The sequence below is a fragment of the Perca fluviatilis genome, chromosome 6, assembly GCF_010015445.1.
Source record: "Perca fluviatilis chromosome 6, GENO_Pfluv_1.0, whole genome shotgun sequence".
In the NCBI taxonomy this organism is placed as follows: Eukaryota; Metazoa; Chordata; class Actinopteri; order Perciformes; family Percidae; genus Perca; species Perca fluviatilis.
In genome coordinates, this window is record NC_053117.1 from 39,998,840 (window position 1) to 40,026,832 (window position 27,993).

Genomic DNA, 27,993 nt, shown 5'->3' on the forward strand with positions numbered 1-27,993 from the left:
CAGGAACAAACTCTCGCCAGATCTGCAGTGATGGTTCTAGGGGGGGGGGGCAAGGGTGGCCAGTGACCCCCCCTCCCTTGCCCCCGTAACTGTGGTAATATTTTCATACATTTTTTCCCCACGTTTATACACAAAGAGGGGATATTAGTCATTTGCAGTGATAAATAAAATGTAGGTTAACACTGAATGAGTATTCTTGTGTTTATTGTAAAATGTGTATTGTTAGTCGTATTTAGAACCAAACCTATGGAGGGTTGGTGGTACTTATACTTAATATATTTGGTACCCCTAAAATCGAACCTGTTCTCAATCTGAACTCGTAAAATACTGACGCTGTCAGTGGCTGTAAGCGTCAGATAAGACGCTAAGATCCCCCTTCAGTGTGTGTGTAGAACGCACCTGGCAGAGAGTAGTATGTAGCGAGACAGCGGTAGAGAGTAGTATGTAGAGAGACAGCAGTAGAGACTAGTATGTAGAGAGACATCAGTAGAGAGTAGTATGTAGACAACAGTAGAGAGTAGTATGTAGAGAGACAGCAGTAGAGAGTAGTATGTAGAGAGACAACAGTAGAGAGTAGTATGTAGAGAGACAGCAGTAGAGAGTGAGTATGTAGAGAGACAACAGTAGAGAGTAGTATGTAGAGAGACAACAGTAGAGAGAGTATGTAGAGAAAAAAAAGACAACAGTAGAGAGTAGTATGTAGAGAGACAGCAGTAGAGAGTAGTATGTAGAGACAACAGTAAGAGAGTAGTATGTAGAGAGACAGCAGTAGTAGAGTAGTGTAGCAGAGACAACAGTAGAGAGTGTAGTAGAGACAACAGTAGAGAGTAGTATGTAGAGAGACAGCAGTAGAGAGTAGTATGTAGAGAGAGACAACAGTAGAGAGTAGTATGTAGAAAAATGCAGTTATGGTTCATAAAATAATAAAAAATTATTTCCTCTGGTCTTAACTAATAGTCAAAATAATTCATAATTTCTACATTTTTTAACTTAAAAATTTGATATAATGTCATGCAAATTAGGTTTATTGACCATGAATTTAAAAAAACATTAAAAAAAGTGACAAAAACATTTTCAAAAGCGGCAAAAAAAAGTTCAATTTCAATTATGACAACAAGTTCATGGTCAACGGGCAGTCAATTAGTTAAACAGAAACAACAAAGAAATGATATTATTTCCATCTTTAATGCACAATCTGATGGCGTTGCAGTTTTGTATGACAGCTCTTAATAAATATATAACCTTTACATTCATGGCATATTTTCAAATACAGGCCTATTTCAATATTCGAAAGGTTTGAGTGCTTTTTATGCCATTTTACACCATCGACAAACAGAAAGCACTGCATGAAATGTAAAGCTGATCCAACTCATTGCTGCTGCCCATTATAGTCTAAGACTGTGTGCGCTGTGCCGTGACATCCGCTTCTCTCTCCAGCCTTAGGCATCGCTTATAAAGCCGAGCAGGAATCCCTCTTCTTCTGTAATTGACTGAATTTCGCACCCCAGCCGTGTCTTTTTCCTCCATCAGCTTAAGTGCCTGAAGTAGGTCAGAGGCTGGAGTGAAGCCTCCAGAACAGCTGGAAAAGAAACAGGAAATGAGCGTCTGATACAGAAGCCCAACCTGATTAATCTGTTACACACATTAGACAGGAGACTGGTGTTGTGTCAAATGTATATGTTTAATTAAAGTGCTCATATTATAATCATTTTCAGGTTCATAATTGTATTTAGAGGTTGTATCAGAATAGGTTTACATGGTTTAATTTTCAAAAAACACCATATATTTGTTGTGCTGCACATTGCTGCAGCTCCTCTTTTCACCCTGTGTGTTGAGCTCTCTGTTTTAGCTACAGAGTGAGACATCTCACTTCTGTTCCATCTTTGTTGGGAGTCACACACGTGCAGAACCTAGGTAAGGACTACTAGCCAGTCAGAAGCGGAGTATGAGGACGTGCCCTGACAGTACCTAGGTAAGGACTACTAGCCAGTCAGAAGAAGAGTATGAGGACGTGCCCTGACAGTAGCTAGGTAAGGACTACTAGCCAGTCAGAAGCAGAGTATGAGGACGTGCCCTGACAGTAGCTAGGTAAGGACTACTAGCCAGTCAGAAGCAGAGTATGAGGGCGTGCCCTGACAGTACCTAGGTAAGGACTACTAGCCAGTCAGAAGCAGAGTACGAGGGCGAGCCCTGACAGTACCTAGGTAAGGACTACTAGCCAGTCAGAAGCAGAGTATGAGGGCGTGCCCTGACAGTAGCTAGGTAAGGACTACTAGCTAGTCAGAAGCATAGTAACATCAAGCAACTTAGTGTTTTTCTGGGTGGAAATTTCAACATTTGTGGGACTTTTTCTACACTTTTCTCGTATTTTTTGTCTCCAATTTTTTTGTCACTTTTTTTAAACAACTTTTTGTCTTCTTTGGCGATGTTTTTGATGTTTATCAGATTTTTTTGCTCACTTTTTCCAGTGTTAAAAAAAATTTTCTACGTTTTTTCAACTTTTTCCAACATTTGTCACTTTTTTCAACGTTCTTTTTGTTCTTTTTGTTGTTTTTTTAGTTCTGATATAGAAAGTTTTTGTAAATGGGTCAAATTTGACCCGAGGACAACAGGAGGGTTAAATATCTCACGTTGCTGTATTGTGTCAACAGTTAACTTCATTTAATATTGCATGTGGAGTTTTCTTTTGCAGGGTTCAACTGTTCCACCAGAACCAGTTCCTCCCGAGACCATTTAGCAGAGCCACCGTGGCTGCGTCCGGAGCTTAGCTGTTGGGATTGGTTTAAAGAAATGCAGTGTTTTTTTTCTCCTATCCCAGAATGCATCTGTGGTGTAGCGAAACCTTTTCTCCACTGCGCTGTGGAGATAGAGCTGGCGATGCGAGACTGAACATCTCATATGCTTTAACCCGTCTGGGTCAAAGGTGAAGCCAACTGTATAAAATGCTACTTTTGGTCAGACTCGGACCGTCCTACAGAGCTCCGTCCTTTCAGCTGAAACTATTAACTTTGTGAATTCTGCTTTATTGCTTGCTGCAAAATAAATAGACAAAGGTCTCACTGAGCTTTTTTCACATAAAATGGCATAAAATGTAATTTCTATGTTTCATTATTTGAATTCCCCCCCAAAACTGGCACTGCTGTAACCAAAAGTTGTCTTAGATTAACATGAATAAGCTTATGGGAGCGTAAAATACAGGGCCACGAACTGATCAGCCCCAGCATACATCCAGGACATGGTCAAACCCTACACCCCATCATCATCTGCATCAGCCAACCTGCTTGCTGCGCCCCTCACAGCAAAGGACAACTAATCACTCAACGATATCCAGACTGTTTGCTGTCCTGGCTCCTAAATGGTGGCATGAGCTCCCTATTGACATCAGGATGGCCGAAAGCTTACGCATCTTCCGCAGAAGGCTAAAAACACATCTCTTCCCGACAACCCCTCAAATAAAGAATAGGAGTGGGGAAAAGAAGAAAAAAAATATATATATAAATATAAATATATATATATATATATATATATATATATATATATATATATATATATATATTTCTTGATGCTGCACTTTGATATGGCTCTTTGTAGCATTACCTATTTAAAGCTAATGTACTTGCACTTACTACTTGTTGTCTGGAGTTTGCACCTTCAAGGTTGAACGCACTTAGTTGTAAGTCGCTTTGGATAAAAAAGCGTCAGCTAAATGACATGTAATGTAACATAATGTAATGTAATGTTAAACCTTGTCCCGCGGTGGCATTTCTTCTCCTCCGGCAGTTTGAAGCAGAATGGAGACACGAAATCCATCAGCAGCGTGGGGAGAACACCGGGTTTCTTGAAGCTTTTAATCTGAACAGCCAAGCTGTAAAATAATTATATATATAAAAAAAAAAAAAAAAGACAAGCAGAGGACATTTACAGCGTCACATACAGGAATAAAGAGCAACAATACAGGAATGAAACAACAGAGTGTGATGGACATATACATTATGCAACATGCTTTTGTGAGTGACTCAGAGAGAGACAGACAAAGAACGAGAAAGCTGCCTGAGGGTGAAGGCCTTTCTCTTTATTTATAACATGCTACAGAGAGGAATGGGCAATTATAATCTTATTATACATGTGCTGGTTCCATAGACTGTTAAAATAATGGACAAAGCTTCCGGGTCTGAAACGTAAAGTCAATGCTGAAGCTCCTTAAAGCTGCATTCTCTCTAATATCCAGCAGGGGGCGACTCCACTGACTCCAAAAAGAAGTCTGTGGCTGCGTTTCATTCGGCATACTTCCGTCAGTACGCTGCTAATGCGCACTGATCACTTACTGCTGTAGTGCCCACTTCGGATGGTTAGTATTGTCCCAAAATGAACACTTATGTTAAAACACTTTCTGGAAATGACGAGTGGGACGAATGTGCCGAACGCAACACATTCAACAACACAATTTTCCAGCCCGCTTTCCTGTATGCAAATGAGGAGCGGCCGGCTCGGCTCGCCGGCTCTCAAAATCTTCTCAACTGACTTTTGTTGATCTGAAATGAAGACAGATTCAGCAACTGCACGGCCTATTTCTCTCTTCAAATGTTTTTCAGAAACACGTTTCAGTGAACTATTTTAGTACAATATGAGATCGTATTCTGAACGAGCCGCCATTACGGTCGGTGTCACTACCCAAAGTGAGTAGAGTGCAAGTTTGAGTAGCGCATGCGTCACTTTGCGCAGAGTAGCCTACAAAATGCTAACGGCGTTTTGAGCTAACGTTTTTATATACAGCAGTAGAGAGTAGTATGAAGAGAGACAACAGTAGAGAGTAGTATGTAGAGAGACAGCAGTAGAGAGTAGTATGTAGAGAAACAGCAGTAGAGAGTAGTATGTAGAGAGACAACAGTAGAGAGTAGTATGTAGAGAGACAGCAGTAGTATGTAGAGAGACAACAGTAGAGAGTAATATGTAGAGAGAACACAGTAGAGAGTAGTATGTAGAGAGAACAGCAGTAGAGAGACAGCAGTAGAGAGTAGTATGTAGAGAGACAACAGTAGAGAGTAGTATGTAGAGAGACAGCAGTAGTATGTAGAGAGACAGCAGTAGTATGTAGAGACAGCAGAGAGTGTATGTGAGAGACAGCAGTAGAGAGTAGTATGTAGAGAGCAGCAGTGGTATGTAGAGACAGCAGTAGTATGTAGAGAGACAGCAGTAGAGATAATATGTAGAGCAGCATAGGTGTATGTAGAGACACAGTAGAGGAGTATGTAGAGACAGAGTAAGTGGTATGTAGAGACAACAGTAAAGTGGTATGTAGAGACAACAGTGAAGTGGTATGTAGAGAGACAGCAGTTATGTAGAGAGTACTATGTAGAGAGCAGCAGTAGAAATATGTAGAGGCAGCAGTAGAAGTGGTATGTAGAGACAGTAGAGAGTGGTATGTAGAGGACAGCGTAGAGTGGTATGTAGAGACAACAGTAGGTGGTATGAGAGACAACAGTAAAGTGGTATGTAGGCACAGTAGAGTAGTTGGAGACAGAGTAAGTGGATGTAGGGTAGAGGTAGTATGTAGAGAGTAGGAGAGTAGGAGTAGAGGTAGTAGGAGAGTAGATATGTAGAGGAGAGTAGTATGTAGGACAGTAGTTGGGGGGGTAGAGGGGTGTGGTATGTAGGGAGTGTTGTAGAGGTGGTATGTAGAGGGGGAGTGGTATGTGGTGGTAGGATGTGAGATAGAGGGGGGGTGGTATGTAGAGGGTATGTGGGTGTAGTGGGAGTGGGGTATGTAGGTGGGGGTGTGAGGTGTGGATGTAGAGGGTGGTATGTAGAGGGAAGGGTATGTAGAGAGATGTAGAGAAGTAGAGGTATGTAGAGGAGGAGTGTGGTATGTAGAAGTGGATGTAGGGTGGTATGTAGAGGGTAGTGTATGTAGAAAGCAGAGAGAGTGGGAGTGGTATGTAGAGAGAGTGGATGTGGAGAGTGAGAGCGTAGTAGTAGATGTAGTGGAGAGGTGAGGGTTTGTAGGGGTATGTAGGGTAGGGGTGTAGGGGTATGTAGAGTATGTAGAGATATGGTAGTAGGGAGGAGTGATATGGATGTAGGATGGGGAGAGAGAAGTGTGTGTAGAGAATGGATGTAGAGAGTGGAAGTAAGTAGTAGAAGGGGGAGTAGAGAAGTAGAGGAGTAGAGTAGGGGAGAGTGAGGGTATGTAGAGCAAAGGGTATGTAGAGATATATGAGAGATAAGTGGAGGGGAGAGGGGGTGTGGGTGGTATGTAGAGAGGAGTGGTATGTAGAGGGGTATGTAGAGGAGGAGTGGTGAGGTGGTAGTAGAGGTAGAGGTGTATGTAGAGGGTAGGGTAGGTGTGTAGTGGGATGTATATGTAGAGGAGTAGGTGGGGGTGTAGGAGGGGGGAGGGTAGTGAGTGTATGTAGAGAAGAGTATGTAGAGACAACAGTAGATGTATGTAGGAGACAAAGTATTGTAGAGACAGTGTGAGTAGAGGTGAGGTGTGAGGTGTAGGATGAGGGACAGTACATATGTAGAAAGTGGAGTAGGCATAGTGAGATGGACACAGTGTATGTAGAGAGTGGGGAAGTAGAGAGGTAGAGGATAGTAGGGGAAGTAGAGTGAGTAGGTGAGGTGTATGAGTGTTGTAGAGGAGAGTGTGAGTGAGTTGTAGAGAAGGTAGTTGTAGACAGTGGGGGACATGTGTAGTGAGTGGTATGTAGGGACAGCAGTGGTATGTAGAGAGAAAGTGGGGGGTGTGGGGGGTAGGGTGAGTATGTAGAGACAGGTAGAGAGTGTATAAGGAAGAGTAGATGAGTATGTAGAGAGAGTGAGGTGTATGTGGAAGGTTTGTAGAGAAGTGAGTGGTATGTAGAAGGTTAGAGACGTAGAGAGTGGTATGTAGAGACACAGTATTGTGAAGTGGTATGTGAACAGTGAGAGTGGTATGTAGAGAGACAACAGTGAAGTAGTATGTAGAGAGACAGGTAGGGAGTGGTATGTAGAGAGCAGGGGCCGTGAGAGTGGGTATGTAGAGGACAAAGTGAGAGAGTGGTGTTGTGGAGGGGAGGGGTGGAGGGGTGGGAGGGGGGTAGTAGGGGTAGAGGGTGAGGTAGTAGAGAGGTGGAGTATGTAGAGACACAGTAGAGGTGGTATGTAGAGACATGTATGTGGGAGGGTGGTGTGGAGGAAGGTGAATGTGTGTGTAGAGAGGCAAGTGAGAGTGGGTATGTAGAGAAATAGTAGTGGTATGAGAGAAGGTGTGGTAGGGAAGTAAGTGGTTGTAGAGAAGCAGTGTAGGTGGTATGTAGAGGAGAGATGAAGTGGTGTGTAGAGGGTGGGGTGGTTGTAAGAGAGAAGTGGAGGAAAACAGTGAGAGTGGGGGAGGTTGGGGGGTGGTTGTGGGTATGGGGGATGTGGGGATTTTACTCCATATTTTAAAATACCATTATTTATATTTTTATATTATTATGAATGCATTCTTTTAGCTGCTGATGGGTTCCTAGTTTTATGGTGGTCAATGCATAATTTCTTCTACACTCACCCTGATTTTGATAAAAATAATGATTTTCTATGGCATAATTACACGTAATGTAAGTCATGGAGGCCCAGTTGATAAACACGCAAAATGGGCACGAATTGCTGGTGTCACAACTATGAGATCAGTCTGTTCATTCAGACCTTCCACATGATGAAGTTGCCATGGTTACCTCATCTCACAATCTGCAGGTCGAACCTTGAAGCTCAGGAATGCCAAAACACAGCTTCGTGATGGATTATTGGGATAATAACTTTGAGTTTGGATGGGTTCAAAAGCTGGTTGGTGTTTCTTTCCCCTCGATGAACTGTATGTTGCAAAAGCTGTTGGAGAATAAGATAATATTATGTTATGTCATGCTGAACTATTGGTATTTATTTATTTGTTAATTTAACAGCAGGGATGCACCAAATCCAGGATTTGGCTTCGGATTTGGCCGAATATTGGGCTTTTTGACGCTTGCACTACGCGCACTACGCTGGTCGGCGTAATGGTGGTGATGGCGCAGTGGATATGACACGTGCCTTTGGTGTGGGAGATCTAGGTTCAATTCCCTCTGCGATACATCAACCAATGTGTCCCTGAGCGAGACACTTAACCTCCAGTTGCTCCAGAGGCGTGTTACCTCTGACATATATAGCAATTGTAAGTGTCTTTGGATAAAAGGGTCATGTAATGTAATGAAGAAGGCCATTCAAGTCCAGCTACATGGTCAATCTGCAATGCCGATTGGTCTGGTGGTGGCGAGGACCCTAAACAATACACAACATGGCCGCTGTTACAACATTTGGCAGAGCCGGCCCGACCCATAAGCGATCTAAGTGTCTGCTTAGGGCCCTGTGGCTACCAGAGGGGCCCCAAGAGCGCTTGAAATGTCCCACAATAGAGCTCATAACAGAGCCGGTCTATTTAAAGATAGGTTTGCTGCTAATAGGTCTCACATTAGTCTTTACATGCGTATTTGTACATTATGAGTGCTTAAACTAATATTTACAATACACAAGTTGGTTTAGTGGCAACATGATACAATGTGGAGAGCCCCCCAAACCAGATCCTGCTCAGGGCCCCCAAAAGTCTAGGGCCGGCCCTGACATCTGGTCTGAAACATCTGAAAGAATACGAGTTGTGCACGAAGGAATCTCCAGACAGCAGCCAGAATGCAGCAACTTCAGGTACGGCAAAGGAAGGACAGTCCCTGTTTACTTCATTCATGTGTTTACTGGGTTCATGGACTGAGGATGGGAGGAGGAGTCAGCACAATCTCAACCAGGGGATTCAGGATTCAGCCGAACCCCCAAAATCTGGATTTGGTGCATCCCTATTTAACAGGGACAATGGACAGTGATTGACTGTCTCAGAATGATCTCGATAGCAACATTTCATCAGCAGTCCCCCAAGATTGTGGTTTAGGTTGCTATAAAATCAGGGCGAAACCGTAGCCTGTAAACAAAGATGGACGACGCGTTTCCACTTCCTCCCACTGGACAAAATGAATCCAAAATCTCCTGGGCCCAGTTTTTCAAAAAATGTAATCTGGATCAAATTGATGTTTTGCTATCCAGGATCACCTGATCCATCTTACTTTTATGCCCGTTTTTTTTAAAGGAACATTGGATTGGATCACTGTGATCCAAATACCAAATTTAAGGATTACCAAATACCTGTTGACCAGAGCCTTAAATGGAGCCAACTGGCTCAGCAAAGAACTACAGGTAGGCAAAATACCGGTGGCCACAAATAGCCATTGTTTGTTTTAATTTTAAGTATGGAAACACTGTAATAAACAGAAACATTTTACATTCCGTATTTTGTCATAATGTTAAATAACAAAACAAAAACAATACTATCTAATAGTATTATACTGTATATATTACAGTCTATAGTGTACAATCATTATTACTTCCGGTCCGGTTCGCATGTTGCATGTGGAGTTGTGTATACGTCGGATATGTCCTCTAAGTGATGACTATACATCGGTATCTATCAAGGGTAAAGCGCTGGTTGATTATATACTTGTACCATATGACTGCTTACAAATATGTAACTCTTTTGAAGTTTTAGTTTCAAATCAATTAATTAAAATGGCAAATTGTATGGATTTGATTGGAGAAAGAAGCAGAGTCCCAGATCATTCTTTACTGTGGTTAAAATATATATTTTACTTATAAAGACTGAGGCTCATTGTCGTGTAGCTTTTTTAGGAGAGTTTACAAAATTCATCCACAAAAAGGAAAGTTAGCAGGACTTTACCAGTTAACTTCTTATCCTCCAGTTTACAGCAATCAACCCTTTTGAAAATGAAGAATGATATACAATTATGTTTTAGAGAACAAGAAAATCTAGCCTTTGTAAAATTGATTAAAGAAGATATAGAAGATGGAGACAACTGTAAGGTTACAAAAAAAGCCATTCAATACGAAACCTTATTGGAACAAAGAGTTAAATGATTTATGGCAATCTATGTGTAAAATAGAAAAAAATGTTTCTCAAGTGTTTAAATAATAATATAGAAAGGAAGAAACTATTAGAAACATTTAAGAATAGTCAGAATAGGTTTGATAAAAGATACAGATTCTATAAAAGACGTTATCAAAGGGGACTGTTATTAAACCTGAAGAGAATCCAAACATCTGACCCTAAAGGTGTCTACACACCAACCAGACGGCCGACCCTCGGCAGAAAAGCCAGTCGAGGTGATCAGTCTCCCCGTGTTGGTCCAAAAAGTGCCACAGAACAGACCGAAAAGACGAGAGGAGACCAGACGTAATACATCTCCATAGCAGCAGGCGGCGCTGCTCTGTATTGTTGCCCAAAAAATGAAAACCGGCAGCTGATTGGACGAACGCGTCACATGGGTTTGTTTTCTCCGGAAATTCAAAGCCTGACTGTCATGGCGGCTCGTTCAGAATCAAGGGGGTAAGCTTCGCTTCAGAACTCGAACCTCTGATGGCGCCATTTTGTTGCTACAAAGGTATCACCTCCTGTTAGCATTCCACTGACCACCATTTTTTTTTTACATCACTTGACTGCGAATAACTTTACATCTGAAGCGTTTAAAGACTCTATTTGTCCGTTGTTTATTTCTAAAGAAACAGGACAATGTATAAAAGGCTCCATTACCTTGTACCTCACGTTATGGCTCCGTAGCAGACGCTTTTGTAACAATAGGCTAACGATTGGGTCATAACCACGAGACTTACTGTCACATTGTAGAGGAATTACCGTATAGTACAGGAGAAGCTCGCAGGCAGTTTGGACTTCCATTATCTGTTTAGGTTTAATTACTAATGTTAACTAGCATGTTAGTGATCAGTAATTAGCCTGTGCCTATGTTATCTCCTTACATATACCTACACTCTCCGTCTCTGTAAGATTGGGAATGATTGAGATTTCTCTCGGCACAGCTACCAGAAGACTTCACACTTTCAGACAGGTTGCTCACGTCACATTTACGTTGTCTCTGTCAGTTGGAGGCTGCGCAGTAAAGCAAGGGATCACCGCAAAAGTGCTTCTAATATCCTTCACTGGTCTCCGTCCAGAGCAACGGGATCTATTGGTCCATTATATATATGTCAATGTTCAGAATATACGATCTCATGTTGGACTAAAACAGGGCCCTGGATACAGGTGCTGCATCTTGTTATCTTGGAGCCAGAGGCTTTATTCATACAGCTGGCCCCGAACGTAATATTTGAATGATTCAGAAAAGAAATCATCTGTGAACATTTGCTTATGTGAATAACATACAAATACGGGGAAAGAACTGAGAGAAAAAGCAGAAATGCTGTAAAAGTTACCGGCTGGTGCAGTCACAGTGGTACGCGGTCTCTGACTCCAGGTTCTGCAGGTCAAACTGCTTCTCCAGAGGATGGATTTTGTATTTACATTCATCCAGATGTTTGAGGCTTCCACACAGCAGCTGGCTGTCTGCAGGAGTCAGAAATAAACACTGGTTATCTCACAAAATATCAAAGAGTACCCACAGTTCAATTCAGTTTATGTAACCCTTGTGTTGTCCTTGGGTCAAATTTAACACGTTTACAAAGTTTTTTATATCAGAAATATGGGTTTCTTACAACCAAATTGCCCCAAAATAACTTGGATGCATGCATGTATGTTGTATGGAACCCATGCAATGCTGTTCACAGGTAAAATTAATTATTACGTATATTGATTTTTGGGTGTTTTATTCAATTTTATAGTCTTAGAACATCCTCTAATCTTAACTATCGGTCAATATAATTCCTAATTTCTGCTTTTTTAAAACAAAACAATAGGTATAATTTCATTTAAATTAGGTTAATTGACCATGAATTAAAAAAAAAGCATTGAAAAAGTGACAAAAACATTTTAAAAAGCACCAAAAGAATAAAAAAAGCGACAAACACATCGGAAAAAGCACCAAAATAAAGTTCATTTCCAATTTTGACCCAGAAGCAGTCCTTCCAGAAAAACGCAGAGTTTTTTTGTGATTGTTGCGGGCAAAAATCCTTGATTATGCGGCACGTTTTCTTAAAAAATGCAATGGAATATGCTATATATGATATTTATGCAATTTTATGCGATGAAATTGCGGGAACTTGCAAAAACTGTGGTTTGATGAAAAAGAGAAAAAGTGATTCCCCCCCCAACACCCTGCTTTTTTTAAACTTAATTTCCAAAAATAGTTTACAGATATTCAGTCATTGCATTAAGTAAACAAATAAGATACAAAAATATATACAAATAATATAATATGAAAGTAAAAATAAAAGTAATAGTCTAAACAGGTTCCCATGGCAACAGGGGAAAATGGCTGCTCTTGTGTGAAGTAAACTCAACATTTTTCAACTTCCTGCTAAGATAGATTATGGGACTTTTTTGCAACGAAAATGCGGGGATTATGAAATCATGCAAGACCTGCATATTTTTGCGCGGAAATCAGCAATTTAATGCGGCAAAAGTGTGGAGAATTTGAAAAAATGCGCCCCCGCATAAGACATGTTTTCAGTTATTTCACACTTTTTTGTTAAGTACATAATTCCATATGTGTTCATTCATAGTTTAGATGCCTTCAGTGAGAATCTACAATGTAAATAGTCATGAAAATAAAGAAACACATTGAATGAGAAGGTGTGTCCAAACTTTTGGCCTACTGCTATTATTTCATTTTATCAATGGGAAACATCCATGTGTCCAGAGAAGGCTAGCAGCAGCAGCAGCAGCAGCAGACACGTTTCTGGTGTGGAAAGACATCGAAAATACCATGCCACGCTCACTCCACGCTCACGCCACGCAGGCAGTGTGCCTAACTCACTAACCTTTACGTCTCTTTTCACCGTCTTTTGGAGCGGAGGCTGCTCTCTTTGGTGTAGTTGTGGCGGGCGTTGCAGAAGTGGCTGCGCTCCAGAGTCTTTCCAAAGCGTCCCGTTTGGCCGATTCGGTTGTGCGGTCGTGCCTCAGAGTCCCGGCTGTCGTCTGATTTCGCTGATTGATCGGGAATCCGTACGGAGTCGGTGTAACGTCTGTCAAACAACTTAAACAACGAGGCTGAAAAGTGTCTCCTCTCTGGGGCATCCTGGCGCCACAACAACGACTTTGTTTTGGACTTTTTTTGCCTGTTTTGCCCGTTTTAGTCGCTGCTGTGATGGCTCCTTTTGAGAGCAGGTGAAGCGCTGGCTGCTGTGTTACAGATGCTGTTTGTGGATGAGAGTTTTTGGGGGTCTGTGGTTGAACTTGGCTTCTGTGTTTGGGGTAAGCAGACAGACCGTTTCGGGTGCTCTTCTTTCTGCCAACTCGTTTTTTATTGGCCATCAATGTGCTACTTTGCGACGCATTAAAAAGACTCGCGTTCGTTGACGGAGTCGTCGGCGCTGCCGTGTACGGTTTCCTGTTTCTCTTACATCCTTTCTCCTTCGTCCTTCTGAGGATGGTAGTGTCTCCTCTGGGCGAGTCTCTGAAGCATCTGTGTTCGCTTTTGGGTAACGTTCTGTGCGGGTTGACGATGAATCGTTGCCTCTCGCTGCTTGTTAGCGCGTTGCTTTCAGCGTTGTCTCCGGGTTTGCTTGTGACATCGGCGGCGCTGTAACGGAGCGGCTTTTTGAAGACGGCATAGGCAGCCTTTTTGGTGACTTTACACCTACAGAGAGGAAACGTGCATGTTAAAACCAAGCCGCGCAGTTCTTTATAACCTGCAAATAAAAACAATATGGTGGTGATATGTCTGCTGGTTATTTTTTTTACTTTTTTGGGGAATGTCCTTCGTATTTCTTCTTATTTGCTCACAGTGTCAACAGAGATCAGATAATCAGCAAAGAGCTTGATTTTTATTGTTATGAATTGGGGCAATGTACCAACTGCTCAAAAAACGCTCCCATAGATCAATTGTTCAAGCCGCAATTACAACCTATATTTAGTGTCTAGTGGCGGCGCCCTCTAGTGGCCGTAGTAGTTATGACGGGAGCAAAGCAGGAAGTAAGGCCTCTTGCACACTGGCTGTGTGGCGTGAGCGTGGCGTTTCTGTTGCGTGGCAGCTGCGTGGCGTTTCTGTTGCGTGGCGGCTGCGTGGCGTTTTCTTTGCACACCAGAAACACGTCTGACGCAGCGCTGCTGCTGCTGCTGCTAGCCTTGTCTGGACACATGGATGTTTCCCATTGATAAAATGAAATAATAGAATGTTCTTCAACTTTATTTTGTCAATATTGTATTATTTTTACATTATAAATAATACTTATTATTTATTATTTTATTTTACAGGTGCAATATTTGAAAATCGATATTTTTTTTTTTTTTTTTTTTTAATTACATTCATATATCTGCATTTATGTCAAAACCTTGAGACTTTCGTCTCTTATTTTTATAATGAGGAATCATAACAAGCGATGTAACAATGAGTGTCAAATTGTTGGATTCCCTAATTAAAAACATTTTTTGGACAAAACTGCACATTCCACTAATGCAACCAATTCAAATTCAAAATTAGTAAGCAAATATATTGTTCTTTTGATAGAGATTTTTCTTTAAATTATTCCTCCTGCACAGTTCAATCAGAGCCAGCTGGATATGTTTTGGCATGTGGGATGCAGCTAAGAAAATGCATACTTGCATCTTTGCACAAATGCATTGGAAAGATAACTAAATAATAATTATAATAATTGATATCAATCTGCAGATTTGTATGGCTTATAGCAAAAGGTATAGGGAATATTTGTGATACAGTAATTGTGTAAAGTTGACAAAGGTGTGCTTTGTCTAATTGATAAAAATGTGTTTGTTTTTTTAATAAATGATGTAAGATAAAAATAAAAAACTCGAGACTTTCAAACATCAACATGTCATTTATTAAACGTACATATAAACATCTTTTCCTATTCTATTTTGCCTGGAAACGCTTCCAACACGCTTGCGTGTGGCGTGAAATATAGGCGTCGGTCCTATTTCTAGCATGCACGCGTTTTTCTGAGACGTGCGTGTCACACAGGCAGCGTGCACGCTCTAACCTGTTACCATGGGAGCTGAAATAAAAACAGACACGCCACGCAGCTGACGCGCTCACGCCACGCAGCCGGTGTGCAGGAGGCCCTTACCCTTGTGTTGTCTTCCCGTTGACGGCCGATATCCGCAGATGGTTTAGAGCAGTGGTTCTCAAATTTTTTTCAATAATGTACCCCTTTTGAATTGTGAAAAGTGCCCACCTGACCAGCGCTATTTTTTGGTAGAATAAAAAGTGTATATAAAGCGGACCAGTACAGCGCTGTCAGCGATAGATTTACTAAACAAACAGCCTTGGACCTGAAAAAACATTTAAATGCTGATGAGAAAAAGAGACAAACTTGGAAAAAGACGGTAGAAAGAAGGAAGGAAGGAAGGAAGGAAGGCAAGAATAGGTCAAAATAGTATCAAAAACTTCAAAAACAGTGACATAAGAAGAAAAAAGTGAGAAACTTGTAAAAAGTAGAAGGACAGTAAAAGGAAAGATAGATTAGGTCCAAAGAAGGCGACACAAATGTCACATTTTTGGTAGAAAAAGAAAAAATCTCTCCATAAAGAGGTACAATGTTCTGGACAACAGCCTTGCAACTATTAAACATTTAGTTAAATATCTCACGTACCCCCTGAAGTCCTCCAAAGTACCCCTAGGGGGACACGTACCCCCATTTGAGAAACACCGGTTTAGAGGACTGGGTGGGTTAACTGAATGGACTTTAGCCTTTGAATGAGTGGAAGAGACTTCTCCCTCCTTAAAAAAAAAAATACCCTGGCTCTGCATGAATCACAGTCATAGATCACAAGGATCTTTTATGATTTCAAAAGAACAATTATAGACGCAAAGGACCCGCACACCTTGATACTGCAATGTAACATTATTTTTTATTTCCTGCTTTTCCTGCTTTTTCAATGTGTGACATGCACCAACAAACACCATGACAAATTCCTTGTATGTGTAAAAAACGTACTTGGCAATAAAGCCCTTTCTGATTCAGATTCTTTCATGATGTCAAGTGTTTGACTTAACCTACGATGACCCTGTCTGTTGCCTCCTGTTTTGTCTGTTTTTGTTCTTGTCAAAATAACAAAAAAAGCTGTAAAAACTAGCCATGGAAAAACCTAATCTGCTGGGTTTTTTTGTTTTTTTTACCTATATAGACCACAATCCTTTGCATATTTATTTAAGTAAGAAGAGGAACACTTTGTCTTGCTATTTAGGATAATGGTGTGTAATGTTGAAGCGTTTGTAATCTGTATTTTCCTTGGAAGATAATAACAGTAACAGTGGAAATTCAAGGACCAGGGGCCTGTTTCACAAAACCAAGATAAGGGATTAAGCCGGGATTTCCCAGTTATCCTGGATGAATTAAGCCTTGATTCGGTTTCACGAAAGCAGAGGCACATAAATCACCATGGAGATTTATTCTGTACAGCTAGCCTGTCTGACCAGGCTACACCAGGATTTATTTATCCGTAGCTTTTCTGATACCCAGCAGTGGTTTTACCCTATTGTTATAGCTGGATTATAAACAGGTGATATTGCTGTTATTTAAGTATGTTATTATTTAATTGTGACATTATTTTATAATTATTCATGTGAATTATTACGTATATTGCTGAGGCGAGTTATTGTTGTTAGAAGTTTATTATATATGGCAGTGTTGAGATATAGACGATAATTTCAAATTGTTAAATAAGTTGTTATAACAATACATACAATACTGTACATTTCTATAGTACCAATGCACCTGATTATTGTTGATTATTTTTTTTTATTTTTAACAATAAGTATCATGTTGTTCACTTCCATGTACATTGTATTTGTTTAGCACACTTTGTTGTTTTTAATTGGGAGGTGTAAATTTAAGAACATATCCTATTGTACAGTTCCCAAATATAGTTTGTATGACAGTAATCTAGTGTGAGGTATGTGATTTAAAAGACATCATGTTTTGACCTTATATTTGGGGAATAATGTAATATCACTCTGCATTCATGTTTAAGTGTCATGGAATTTATCACATATCTCATATTTAGTTAGTGTTTTTTATGTAATATACAGGAGGCATATCATATGTAGAGAAGAATCGTTTATCAATAAAAAAAAGCGTGGAGACAATAGCGACAACTGTGATAGTTAAAAATAATTTATGAACTACTGCTTTAACTGAAATCAATAGTACTGTATTGGCAAAAAGAACGTTGTAATTTGCATTAAAAGCGAGAGTGAAGTTAATATGACTTAGGACATTTATATTTTAGCCCATGAGAGAGAGAGGGAGAAACAGAGTGAAAGAGATATTTACGCATCATATTCTAGCGTTGTAGAAAATTGATCTTTATGGTAAATTTCTGAGTAACATTATCTTCTGCTTACTTTTAAGGCAAAGAGTACAACTGTTAATTTGCGCAAATGATTAGTAGCCTAATCCTTGAATGGTATGATTATGACGGTTTCAATTCAGAGCAGTTGTCAGTTAATGTATATATTTAGGCTACAATTACGCATTCAGTCGGTCCGCAATCGTCTGCCGCTTTTCGCTGTTTCATTACAGCGGCCGTGTTTTTTTTTTTTATACAAATGTATTTCATGATATCATACTTCCATAGAAGCTGCTGCTCACTTGTATAAAGTATGTACAATGCGTAGTTCCATTTTGGCATCAGTAAATCTGTGATCGACCTCGCGGTCTTTTGAGGAAAGCCGTGAGCATTATCTGTTACTTCAGCCTGGCTCAACTGTGCTCTCTCAGCCTGTCGGTTTGTGAACGCACGCCAGGATGCACAGATTAGACTAGGTCAAGCCTCGATTTATCAGTTATCCTGGATTTATATATTCTGCTTTTGTGAAACAGGCCCCAGTTCCCTCAATTCAAAGTATTAAATTCTAGTTATTGAAGTGTAGTTTGTCAATGCAAAATAATATGATCCGTTTTATACTGTCTAAACCTTCTAGGTATCATGTGGGAAGAAATGAGTTTAAGAGGGTTGAGTTCCTGCCTGTTAAGCTTAGGGTTGAACAACTTAAACTCAATCATATGTACAGTATTATTAATGGTGTAGCCCCAAAGTATTTGGGATTTCCGATTTTTTGATTTTCAACATGCCCATGAGACTAGGGCCAGTGTTCGTTCATGTAAGGTGCCATGTGTGAATAGTGAAGCCAGAAAATCCTTTTTTTATACAGGAATTATTTTACGGACTAGTCTTCCACTTCATATCAAAATGGCAGTAACGAAAAGGGATTTTAGACATAAAGTTAGGGCCTACTTATGGAATAAAATAGATAATTAGGGGGAAATAAAATCTAGATTGGGGACAGGAAAATTTATTGTTTTGTAGTTCATGGTGTTTTAGCTGGTTTTTTGATGTGTAGTTTTATTTTTTATTGTTTTAACCTTAGGACTGTATGTGTTTGCATGTGTTGTATGTCCAGTTCTCTTACATCAGGGACCATGTTGGAAAAAAGTGTTTTTCGCTTTTACATGTTGTCTTTCTATATCCATAAATAAACCAAACCAAAACCAAGCTCCTGTAGGTTAACCATAAATCATGTCTTGATTGTAAGACCATTTGTTAGTGACCTGAAAGCTAAAGTTATGGAGGTGTGGCACGGTGCCCTTCAGAAGTTCATGAGTTTAGGCATGAGTGTCGGACACGTTTCTACACGCACAACCCTGCCTGCTCTCTCCGTGGATCAAATATCTGGTTTTATGGTTTTCACTTGCTGCTGTGTCTGTTATGGTTTCAGCATTTTGCATTGTATTTTGTTCCATTTCTGTTACCTGTTTGGTCATTTCTGTTGCCGGAATTATTGATTTCTGTATGTTTCCTGTGTTTGTATATTCGGTATATTTCTGTTCCCTGTTGTGTTGACGTATCCTGTCTTGTGCATCGTGGTCTGTGTATATTTTTATTGTGCATTTCTCTGTTCTGCTTCCTGTTTTATTTTGATAGTCTTTTTCTGTCTTGTTGTCAGTACCCGATCCGTTCCACCGGCACGATCCGTTCTGCGCATGTGCAAGATGATACGTATGCCATGACGTATGCGCAGATGATAATACCGTTTTACGACCTGCCCGATCCGTTCCACGCTAGCCTCCACCGGGATAGCTAACAGCTAATTCGGCTAACCGCTAGCCGACAGCCTTCAGTCTAAAATAACGCATAAGCAGAACGGATCGTGCAGGCAGAACGGACAGCTAGATTCAGTCTAAAATAACGTTAAGTCAAACATAATGGGAAAAGCAGGCTACAGCTAAATTAAGACTTTACAGTAATAACAATAAAGACAAGTATTGAGTGATTGTATTTTAAATGAGCACAAGTAAAGTAGAACTGACGTAACAGCTGTTATATATGTTAACGTTTATTTTCAAGTTTTATTTTGAGGGTCTTTTAAAGTTTACATGCTGTCTCAGCTAGCGGTTAGCCGAATTAGCTGTTAGCTAAACTAACGTTAGCTTAACTGTGGAGGCTAACGGCAGACCGCTACAATCAGCTAGCGGTTAGCCAAATTAACCGTTAGCTAAACTAACGATAGCTTCCCGGTGGAGGCTAACGGCCAACACATTCTCACACCCAACTCGTAAAATAAGGACGTTCGGTCAGGAGCCTTTCTCGTTCTTATTTGACGTTAAAAGTCTCCTTTAGCGTCTCATGTAAACGTGCTTGGTCGCCACTATTGCCGTCCCTTTTTCGGAGAAAAACAACGGGGAAAGGACGCCTCAAAAGCCGGGAAACACACCGCGGGTGAAGCGCGACAATAACGGAATCGCGGAGGTTGGGTTTAGGAGAAAAACAACGGGGAAAGGACGCCTCAAAAAAACACAGAAAGACGCCGAAAACACACGCCGGAGACGGGGAAACAAAACGCCACACACGGGGCGCGAACCCGAGTCTGCTGAGTGAAAGTCCGGTGTTTTACCCATCCACCACCCCAACCATCGTCCTTACGCAGCAATTTCCCCTTACATACCACTCGCTAAATCTCATCCAACTGCGGCTCTCCCCAGTACGTTACACAAATACGCCGAAGGGTGCCTTTTTCGTCGCATCACACGCTGAAGGACACTGCCCAAACGTACTTATTTTACGAGTTCGGAATGAGAACGGGTTGTAACGGCAGACCGCTATAATCACCTAGCGGTCCGCCGAATTAGCTATTAGCTAAACTAACGTTAGCTAGCGTGGGAACAGATAGGGTAGTGTCGTAAATCCTCGTACCACAGCGCATGCGCAGAACGTATCGTGCCGGTGGAACGGATCGGGTACTGACACTTGTCATGTCTAGTCTTACTTCCTGTGTTTTCCCGCCTTCGTTGATTGTCCTGCCCCGCCCTGATGTGTTTCACCTGCTGTATCACCTGGCCCTCATTTGTTCATTACCTCTTGTATTTAACCCCTGTGTTCCTCCTGTCTCTTGTTGGGTCGTTTTGTGTCCATTCGTTCCCGTGTCCTGTCAGTAGTGGTATTCTGTTGCTTTGTTTGAGCCTGGAGCCTTGTTGGTATTCCTGTGTTATTTTGTGAGTTTTTCCTTGGTTGTTTTTTTCTCTGTGTTTTTTCCAGTCTCTGTACTGCCGCTTTTTGTAATAAATCCTCAGTTTGGACCTTCTCCTGCCTGCCTGCCTGCTCTCTGCATTTGGGTCCACATTCCCTGCTCCCACACAACAGTGTCCAACAATATGCAAATTTACAGAGTCTATGTTCCTGATTGCCAACACTTGGGAGAACATTTTTCAAAAGCCTGAAAGTCTTACACATTACGGGTCAGTGTAACGCTCATCAGTTTGATTTTCTAAGCACAAACGGACAGATGGAAAAACAGAAAAATGGGTTCAAATATCCAATTTTTCATTTTTTTTCCACCTTGACAAATAAAAAAATTGGATCTTTAAACTGTTTTTTATTCAGAGGATCAGAAATTGAGAAAATTACTAAATTACGTCTGAGCTCCAATTATTAATAATACAGCCCTGGTATTCTCTCCCTCTACTTTGCAGAATATGCAGGTCGTTAACTGCATATGTTTTTTCCGTGAAGACAGCCAAACTGTGGAACTGGCTCCCTACAAATATAAAGGCTATACCCAAATTGTCCACCTTTAAAAAATTTGTAAAAGCATGGTTAATACAGCAGCAGCAGTGTGATCATGCCATATGAAATACATAGCTGTGTGTATGTGAGGTGTGCATCTGTGTGAGTCCGAGTTAATGTGTTTATTTACTACACTTATTTTTATTGCTGTTAACTGTTTTTTTGGACATTTTATTGTATTCACTGTAAAAATTTGACTTCTTCTATTATTTTAACTGTTAAAAGCCCTCCTAGGGACAGGTGTTGTGAACTATTTAAATAAACTACAAATAAAATAAAATAAATATGGACCAAAATGAAAAACTGATAGACTTTGGAGTCAGAGGTGCAACTGATGGTTTCGAGTGTGTGTGTGTGTGTGTGTGTGTGTGTGTGGGGGCGTAGCTAGGCGGGACGAGGCAGTATTGAATAATTGGAGCCCAGACACAATTTTGTAATTTTCTAAATTCAGGCGAAAAAAAATAAAAAAATTTGATATTGGAACCAATTTTTCTGTTTTTCTAAATGTCCGTTTGTGCTTAGAAAACTGAACTGATGAGCGTTACACGGACCATTTACGGTTCTCTGTGTGATTTTAACACATTTCTGTGAGATTCAATTTTCGTTTTTTTTTGTCTTTATAGCCCCGTAACAATGTCTCCATCCATGTGACTTCCCTGCACCGCACAAGTCCTGATAGCCCAGGTTGTCAATAACTTGATTGTTACAGCGTTTAAGCTTCGGCGAACGTCATCAGTGTGTCTTTAGACAACATGACATCATGACTTCGCGTAAACATACTTTCTTAATCCAAGTGGCGTGTCATAGGTACGCATTTTGAGCTATCCTCGTGTATGTCTACGCTGTATGCAGCGGACGTAAACAACGGTAACGCGCCCGCTTGGCGTGTTATCGCCAGAAGAAAGCTACGGTTGGGTTTAGGAAACGTCACTCACGGGCAGGGGCGGATCTACCGGGGTGGCATAGGGTGGCAAATGCCACCCTAACAGAAAGCCTTGCCACCCCTGCTGCCACCCCAGTTGGCAGCAACAAATTAAAAGTTATGGCCAATTTGACCATTTACGAGCTCGAATCTCCAATGTCCGGCTGCAGTCAGTCAAAAACTGTTTGCTTCCCCTTTCACACATCTGCGTCTTACCTTAATGCCTTTCCTGTGATAATGCCCCTTACTTCTATCCTACTTCTATCTCCTATTAAGTGAGATCACATTGTATGGTCACTTCAAATGCAGGACATTGATTGCATGAGATTAAGTTTGTCTGTATGAGTTTGTAAATGGCAGCCTGTGCCCTTTTGTAGTGTGTACATACTATTTCTCATCATTAAATTCAGTATATATACGTCTGCCATATGTTGCCAGCCCTCAAAAATTCCTGCCCCCATCTTGCCACCCCATAAATATTTTTCTAGATCCGCCCCTGCTCGCGGGACACGATCCCCGGTCTCCTGGGTGAAAGTCCTGTGTTGTTTTGACCCATCCTCCCCCCCGACTAACCTCCCTACACGGATTTTTTACAGTGTGTTCAGGGGACAGACAGCTAGCAGATAGTGAGGAGATGTTTTTTACAGTGTGTTCAGGGGACAGACAGCTAGCAGATAGTGAGGAGATGTTTTTTACAGTGTGTTCAGAGGACAGACAGCTAGCAGATAGTGAGGAGATGTTTTTTACAGTGTGTTCAGAGGACAGACAGCTAGCAGATAGTGAGGAGATGTTTTTTACAGTGTGTTCAGAGGACAGACAGCTAGCAGATAGTGAGGAGATGTTTGCTGTATGTGACAAAAAGCTTCGGGGGACATCATCAGTGTGTCTTTAGAGCATTTAAACTTAATGTAACAGCATTAGTGTGTCTCTTACGTTCCCCACCAGGACATCTCGGTGCATCGCCTCTGCTGTTTGACCTCGAAGCAGGGAACCCGCAGGATGTTGAAGAAGCTGTAGCCCACCATGCTGGAAATGGTGTCGTTGACACCGAGAAGGCACTGCCGAAACCTGGTAAGGTAGGCAGAGAAAGAACAGGCCGAGGTCAAATGAACACGCACATATAGTCGCTAAATATCCTTGAATGTTGCCTTGTTTTGTCTACATCTTTAGGGTAGTCTAAGCAGTTTTTAACGACAGATATGCTCTTAGAAAAAGTGTCTTCCAGTTACTTAGGAATGACTGCCAAGAGTTCAGAAGAGTTAGAGGGCAAACATTTTACACATGCATCTGTCAGAACTAGATGTAAGGAGAGAAAGAAGGGTAATTTTGGACTTTTTTTCCAACCTGGATCCTATTTTCCCATGCATTGATGTCTAAGTGACTGGTGAGAACAAAAATCTTTGAAGTTGGTCCGGTTTTGAGCGTGAAGGCTGTAACCGGCAGCCTTAAACCGGGCTGCAATGTAACCCTACAGGACAAATGTTCAGCGTCAGTTAGCGTCCACTAAAAGTTCTGTTGTTGCTGCTGACAGACTCAGATTATTATTCTAAGTGTCTGACAACATTATGGAAAGGATCCCTACAGAGATAGACCTTTTAGTTAAAGAGTAAGATCCTTTTAGTTTAACATGAAACAGCCCCGACATCACCATCACCAAACTCCACCAGACTCCATGTAAATAATCAGGACTTTTAGGGTGTATAGAGCCAGCATATCTCCACCAGACTCCATGTAAATAATCAGGACTTTTAGTGTGTATAGAGCCAGCATATCTCCACCAGACTCTATGTAAATAATCAGGACTTTTAGCGTGTATAGAGCCAGCATATCTCCACCAGACTCCATGTAAATAATCAGTAATTTTAGTGTATATAGAGCCAGCATATCTCCACCAAACTCCATGTAAATAATCAGGACTTTTAGCGTGTATAGAGCCAGCATATCTCCACCAGACTCCATGTAAATAATCAGGACTTTTAGCGTGTATAGAGCCAGCATATCTCCACCAGACTCCATGTAAATAATCAGGACTTTTAGCGTGTATAGAGCCAGCATATCTCCACCAGACTCCATGTAAATAATCAGGACTTTTAGTGTGTATAGAGCCAGCATATCTCCACATGTAAATGGGTGAATTAAGGGTTTATTTCAACCAAACCAGAGCGGTGATTGTTGGAACAGTGGAAAGATGAACCAAGACGGCTTTTGGTAGTTTTATTTAGTTTCTGTCCACTTTGAATGAAGTGTGTTTTACGATGATAAAAGTCCTGATTATTTACATGGAGTCTGGTGGAGTTTGGTGATGGTGATTTCGGGGCTGTTTCATGTTAAACTAAAAGGATCTTACTCTTTAACTAAAAGGTCTATCTCTGTAGGGATCCATCCCATAATGTTGTCAGACACTTAGAATAATAATCTGAGTCTGTCAGCGGCAAAAACAGAACTTTTAGTGGAGACAGACTGACACTGAACTTTTGCCCGTTAACGATACGTTGCAGCTTGTTTCGCCATTGCTGACTGGACCAACTTTAAAGATGGTTGTTCCCATCAGTTACTTAGACACAAAAACATGGGAAAATAGGGTCCAGGTTGAAAATACAAGGTTACACTTTAAATAGATATATCTGCAGGTTTTAAAAGAAGCAAAGCAAAAGACAACAAGTAGAGAGTAACAAGTCTAACGTGTTGACTCTTGACATCCAAAGTTAACCCAGAGGGCTAATGCCAGTTTGTTATGCTACTCAAGGATGAACAGTAACATCACACGGCCTCGGGGTCTTCTGCTTAAATGGGTTATTGGCAAAGTGACAGAATAATATGAGACTGGCATTCCAGAGAGAAGCCCACTTTCATTAGTAAGATGAGTAAGTTTAAAAATGCACTACAGCTGCAAAGATTAATCACTAATCAATTCATCGGTTTGATTCATTTTTATTAAGGAAAAAAAAATTAAATGTGTGTGATGTCAGCTTGTGAAATGTGAATTTGTTTTAGTTTCTTCTCTCCTCTGTGACAGTAAACTGAATATCTGTGTATGTATATATATCCTTTGTATATATATATATGTATATGTATATATATGCCGTCAATGCTGTCAAGAGCACGCCAGACCTGTAGGTGGCAGTGTAACGAGAAGCTCAAGCCCATGTTAGCCAATCAGAATCCCTAAAATAGTAACAACAGCAACAAATCACTTCCTCTCTCTCCTCTTTCTCACTTCCTCGGCTGCCTAAACCTCCGTTTGTCTCAGTTTACGCGCAAACGTGCAAACAAAGTTTTCCAAAATCTCCACTCTGACCGGAGTTTTTAGAAAGACTCGGTTTTCAGAGGCAAATTCTCCGTTTGCGTGTAAACGAAGGAAGATGTCTCAGTTTTTCAAAATAACCACGCACGTGTAAACGGGGTATAAAACTCCTAAATTACATGCAAATTAAACTGCGTTATCGCACAGGGAACAAAGGAGTTTCGGTTACACTTTACTGGAAGGTATCTACACAAGAGTGACATGACACTGTCACGAACGTGCCATAAATATTATAAACAAGTCATAAACGTTTATGTCATTGTGTCATTCGGTTTTTGTCATGAGAAGTTATGGTTAGGGTTCATGTGTCATGCCAGTGTCATGTCACTCTTATGTAGATACCTTCAAGTACCGGAGTTACCGGAGTTTTTACTCCTATTGCTCTTGAGACGAGGTACTCCGAATCTACGGCCTGAGGGGAGAGTTTTAAACTCAAAGTGAAGGGGGTGCACAACTTTTACAACACTCATAAATCCAGCCTCGGTGCGGGTCTGTCCTGACACGACCGTCCACGCCGGGCGACAGGTCAGGGGCAGATGGGAATTCCTGCTTCAAGACGCTTCCAAGAATGGCGGTGAATTCTTGGCATTCTGACACATTATTGGACGCCCGGGGGCGTTCGTTCTGAGGCTCACCTTTTGGTTAGAGCTGTAACAATTCCAAATGTTACTGTACAAGTGGTCTATATTGACTACGTTTTTAATTTTGCCACCGGAAATCCTGGAAGTTCCTTCTCAAGGCTATTTTGCAGAGGCACCGTTCTTCTTCATCTAAACCCAACTGTCCCGTTCTTCTTCATCTAAACCCAACCGTCCCGTTCTTCTTCATCTAAACCCAACTGTCCCGTTCTTCGTTACCTAAACCCACCCGTCCCGTTCTTCTTCACCTAAACCCAACCGTCCCGTTCTTCTTTACCTAAACCCAACCGTCCCGTTCTTCTTTACCTAAACCCAACCGGTCTCCGCTTCTTTACCTAAACCCAACCGTCCCGTTCTTTCTCTACTAAACCCAACCCGTCCCGTTCTTCTTTTACCTAAACCCAACTGTCCCGTTCTTCTTTACCTAAACCCAACTGTCCCGTTTTCTTCTTTACCTAAACCCAACCGTCCCGTTCTTCTTTACCTAAACCCAACTGTCCGTTTTTCTTTACCTAAACCCAACCGTCCCGTTCTTCTTTACCTAAACCCAACCGTCTCCGTTTTCTCTTAAACCTAACCGTCCCGTTCTTCTTTTACCTAAACCCAACTGTCCCGTTCTTCGTACCTAAACCCACCCCGTTCCTTCTTTTACCTAAACCCAACCGTCCCGTTCTTCGTTACCTAAACCCAACGGTTCCGTTCTTCTTTACCTAAACCCAACTGTCCCGTTCTTCTTTACCTAAACCCAACTGTCCCGTTCTTCTTTACCTAAACCCAACTGTCCCGTTCTTCTTTACCTAAACCCAACTGTCCCGTTCTTCTTTACCTAAACCCAACTGTCCCGTTCTTCTTTATCTAAACCCAACTGTCCTGCTCTTCTTTACTCTAAACCCAACTGTCTCGCTTTCTTCTTACCTAAACCCAAATGTCCCGTTCTTCTTTATCTAAACCCAACTGTCCCGTTCTTCTTTCTCTAAACCCAACTGTCCCGTTCTTCTTTACCTAAACCCAACTGTCTCGTTCTTCTTTACCTAAACCCAACTGTCCCGTTCTTCTTTACCTAAACCAACTGTCCCGTTCTTCTTTACCTAAACCCAACTGTCCCGTTCTTCTTTACCTAAACCCAACTGTCCCGTTCTTCTTTATCTAAACCCAACTGTCCCGTTCTTCTTTACCTAAACCAACTGTCCCGTCTTCTTTTCCCTAAACCCAACTGTCCCGTTCTTCTTTTCCCTAAACCCAACTGTCCCGTTCTTCTTTACCTAAACCCAACTGTCCCGTTCTTCTTTACCTAAAACCAACTGTCCCGTTCTTCTTTTCCTAAACCCAACTGTCCCGTTCTTCTTTATCTAAACCCAACTGTCCCGTTCTTCTTTTCCTAAACCCAACTGTCCCGTTCTTCTTTACCTAAACCCAACTGTCCCGTTCTTCTTTACCTAAACCCAACTGTCCCGTTCTTCTTTACCTAAACCCAACTGTCCCGTTCTTCTTTATCTAAACCCAACTGTCCCATTCTTCTTTTCCTAAACCCAACTGTCCCGTTCTTCTTAACTAAACCCAACTGTCCCATTCTTCTTTACTTTTTACCTTTATAAGCCCACCCACCATCTTTTCCTAAACCTAGCTGGGTCAAAAGTGACGGCAACAGTCCCGACCCAACGCGTTTAGTTAAAGCACGTTTAGATCTGACGCTAAATGAGACTTTTAGCGTCATTAACAACGCCAAAAAGACACCTGACCAAGCGACCAAGCATTTGGGATTGAGAATGTGTTGCGATTACACAATGATATAATAATTGTAACGCAGGCCTACCTTTGGTCACAGTGGCAGTGTGAGACGGTGAAGAAGTGAGGGTTGAAGACGCCATAATTCACCGTGAAAGAGGGGATGATGTGCAGGCAGTGGTCGTGTTCCCGGCAGCATCTGTCCGCTTTCTCAAACATCCCTGAGCGGGAGAACAAGATCTGAATTCACTCACACGTCAAAGGACAGCAAAGAGGAGATTCTCTCGCCTCATTTCAAATCAAAAAGCTTCAAAGA

General features: G+C 41.3%; 1 protein-coding gene across 2 annotated transcripts; it reads right to left on the reverse strand.

Annotated features, from left to right (window-relative positions):
* Positions 1–1,166: 1,166 nt before the first annotated feature.
* LOC120560061 (group 3 secretory phospholipase A2-like) lies at positions 1,167–27,904 on the reverse strand. 2 transcript variants are annotated; one of them, XM_039802162.1, is made up of 6 exons: positions 27,766–27,904; positions 22,944–23,078; positions 12,826–13,643; positions 11,323–11,452; positions 3,746–3,865; positions 1,167–1,579 (listed from the first exon to the last, which is right to left on the reverse strand). In XM_039802162.1, exons 1-6 carry the CDS (start codon positions 27,894–27,896, stop codon positions 1,393–1,395), a joined length of 1,521 nt encoding a protein of 506 aa, XP_039658096.1. In that variant the 5' UTR covers positions 27,897–27,904; the 3' UTR covers positions 1,167–1,392. The 2 variants fall into 2 exon arrangements, 1 of the variants encoding a protein (XP_039658096.1); XR_005639415.1 differs by lacking the exon at positions 1,167–1,579 and adding an exon at positions 7,698–7,848 and having other exon boundaries at positions 3,759–3,865.
* Between the last annotated feature and the right edge of the window lie 89 nt (positions 27,905–27,993).

Excerpts from the sequence above, each read along its gene's own strand:
- LOC120560061 (XM_039802162.1), bottom strand. The coding sequence starts at position 27,896 with ATGTTTGAGAAAGCGGACAGATGCTGCCGGGAACACGACCACTGCCTG. Across the intron at positions 23,079-27,765 it reads CACTGCCACTGTGACCAAAG|GTTTCGGCAGTGCCTTCTCG; the intron begins GTAGGCCTGCGT and ends CTACCTTACCAG. Across the intron at positions 3,866-11,322 it reads CACTGTGACTGCACCAGCCG|CTTGGCTGTTCAGATTAAAA; the intron begins GTAACTTTTACA and ends ATTATTTTACAG.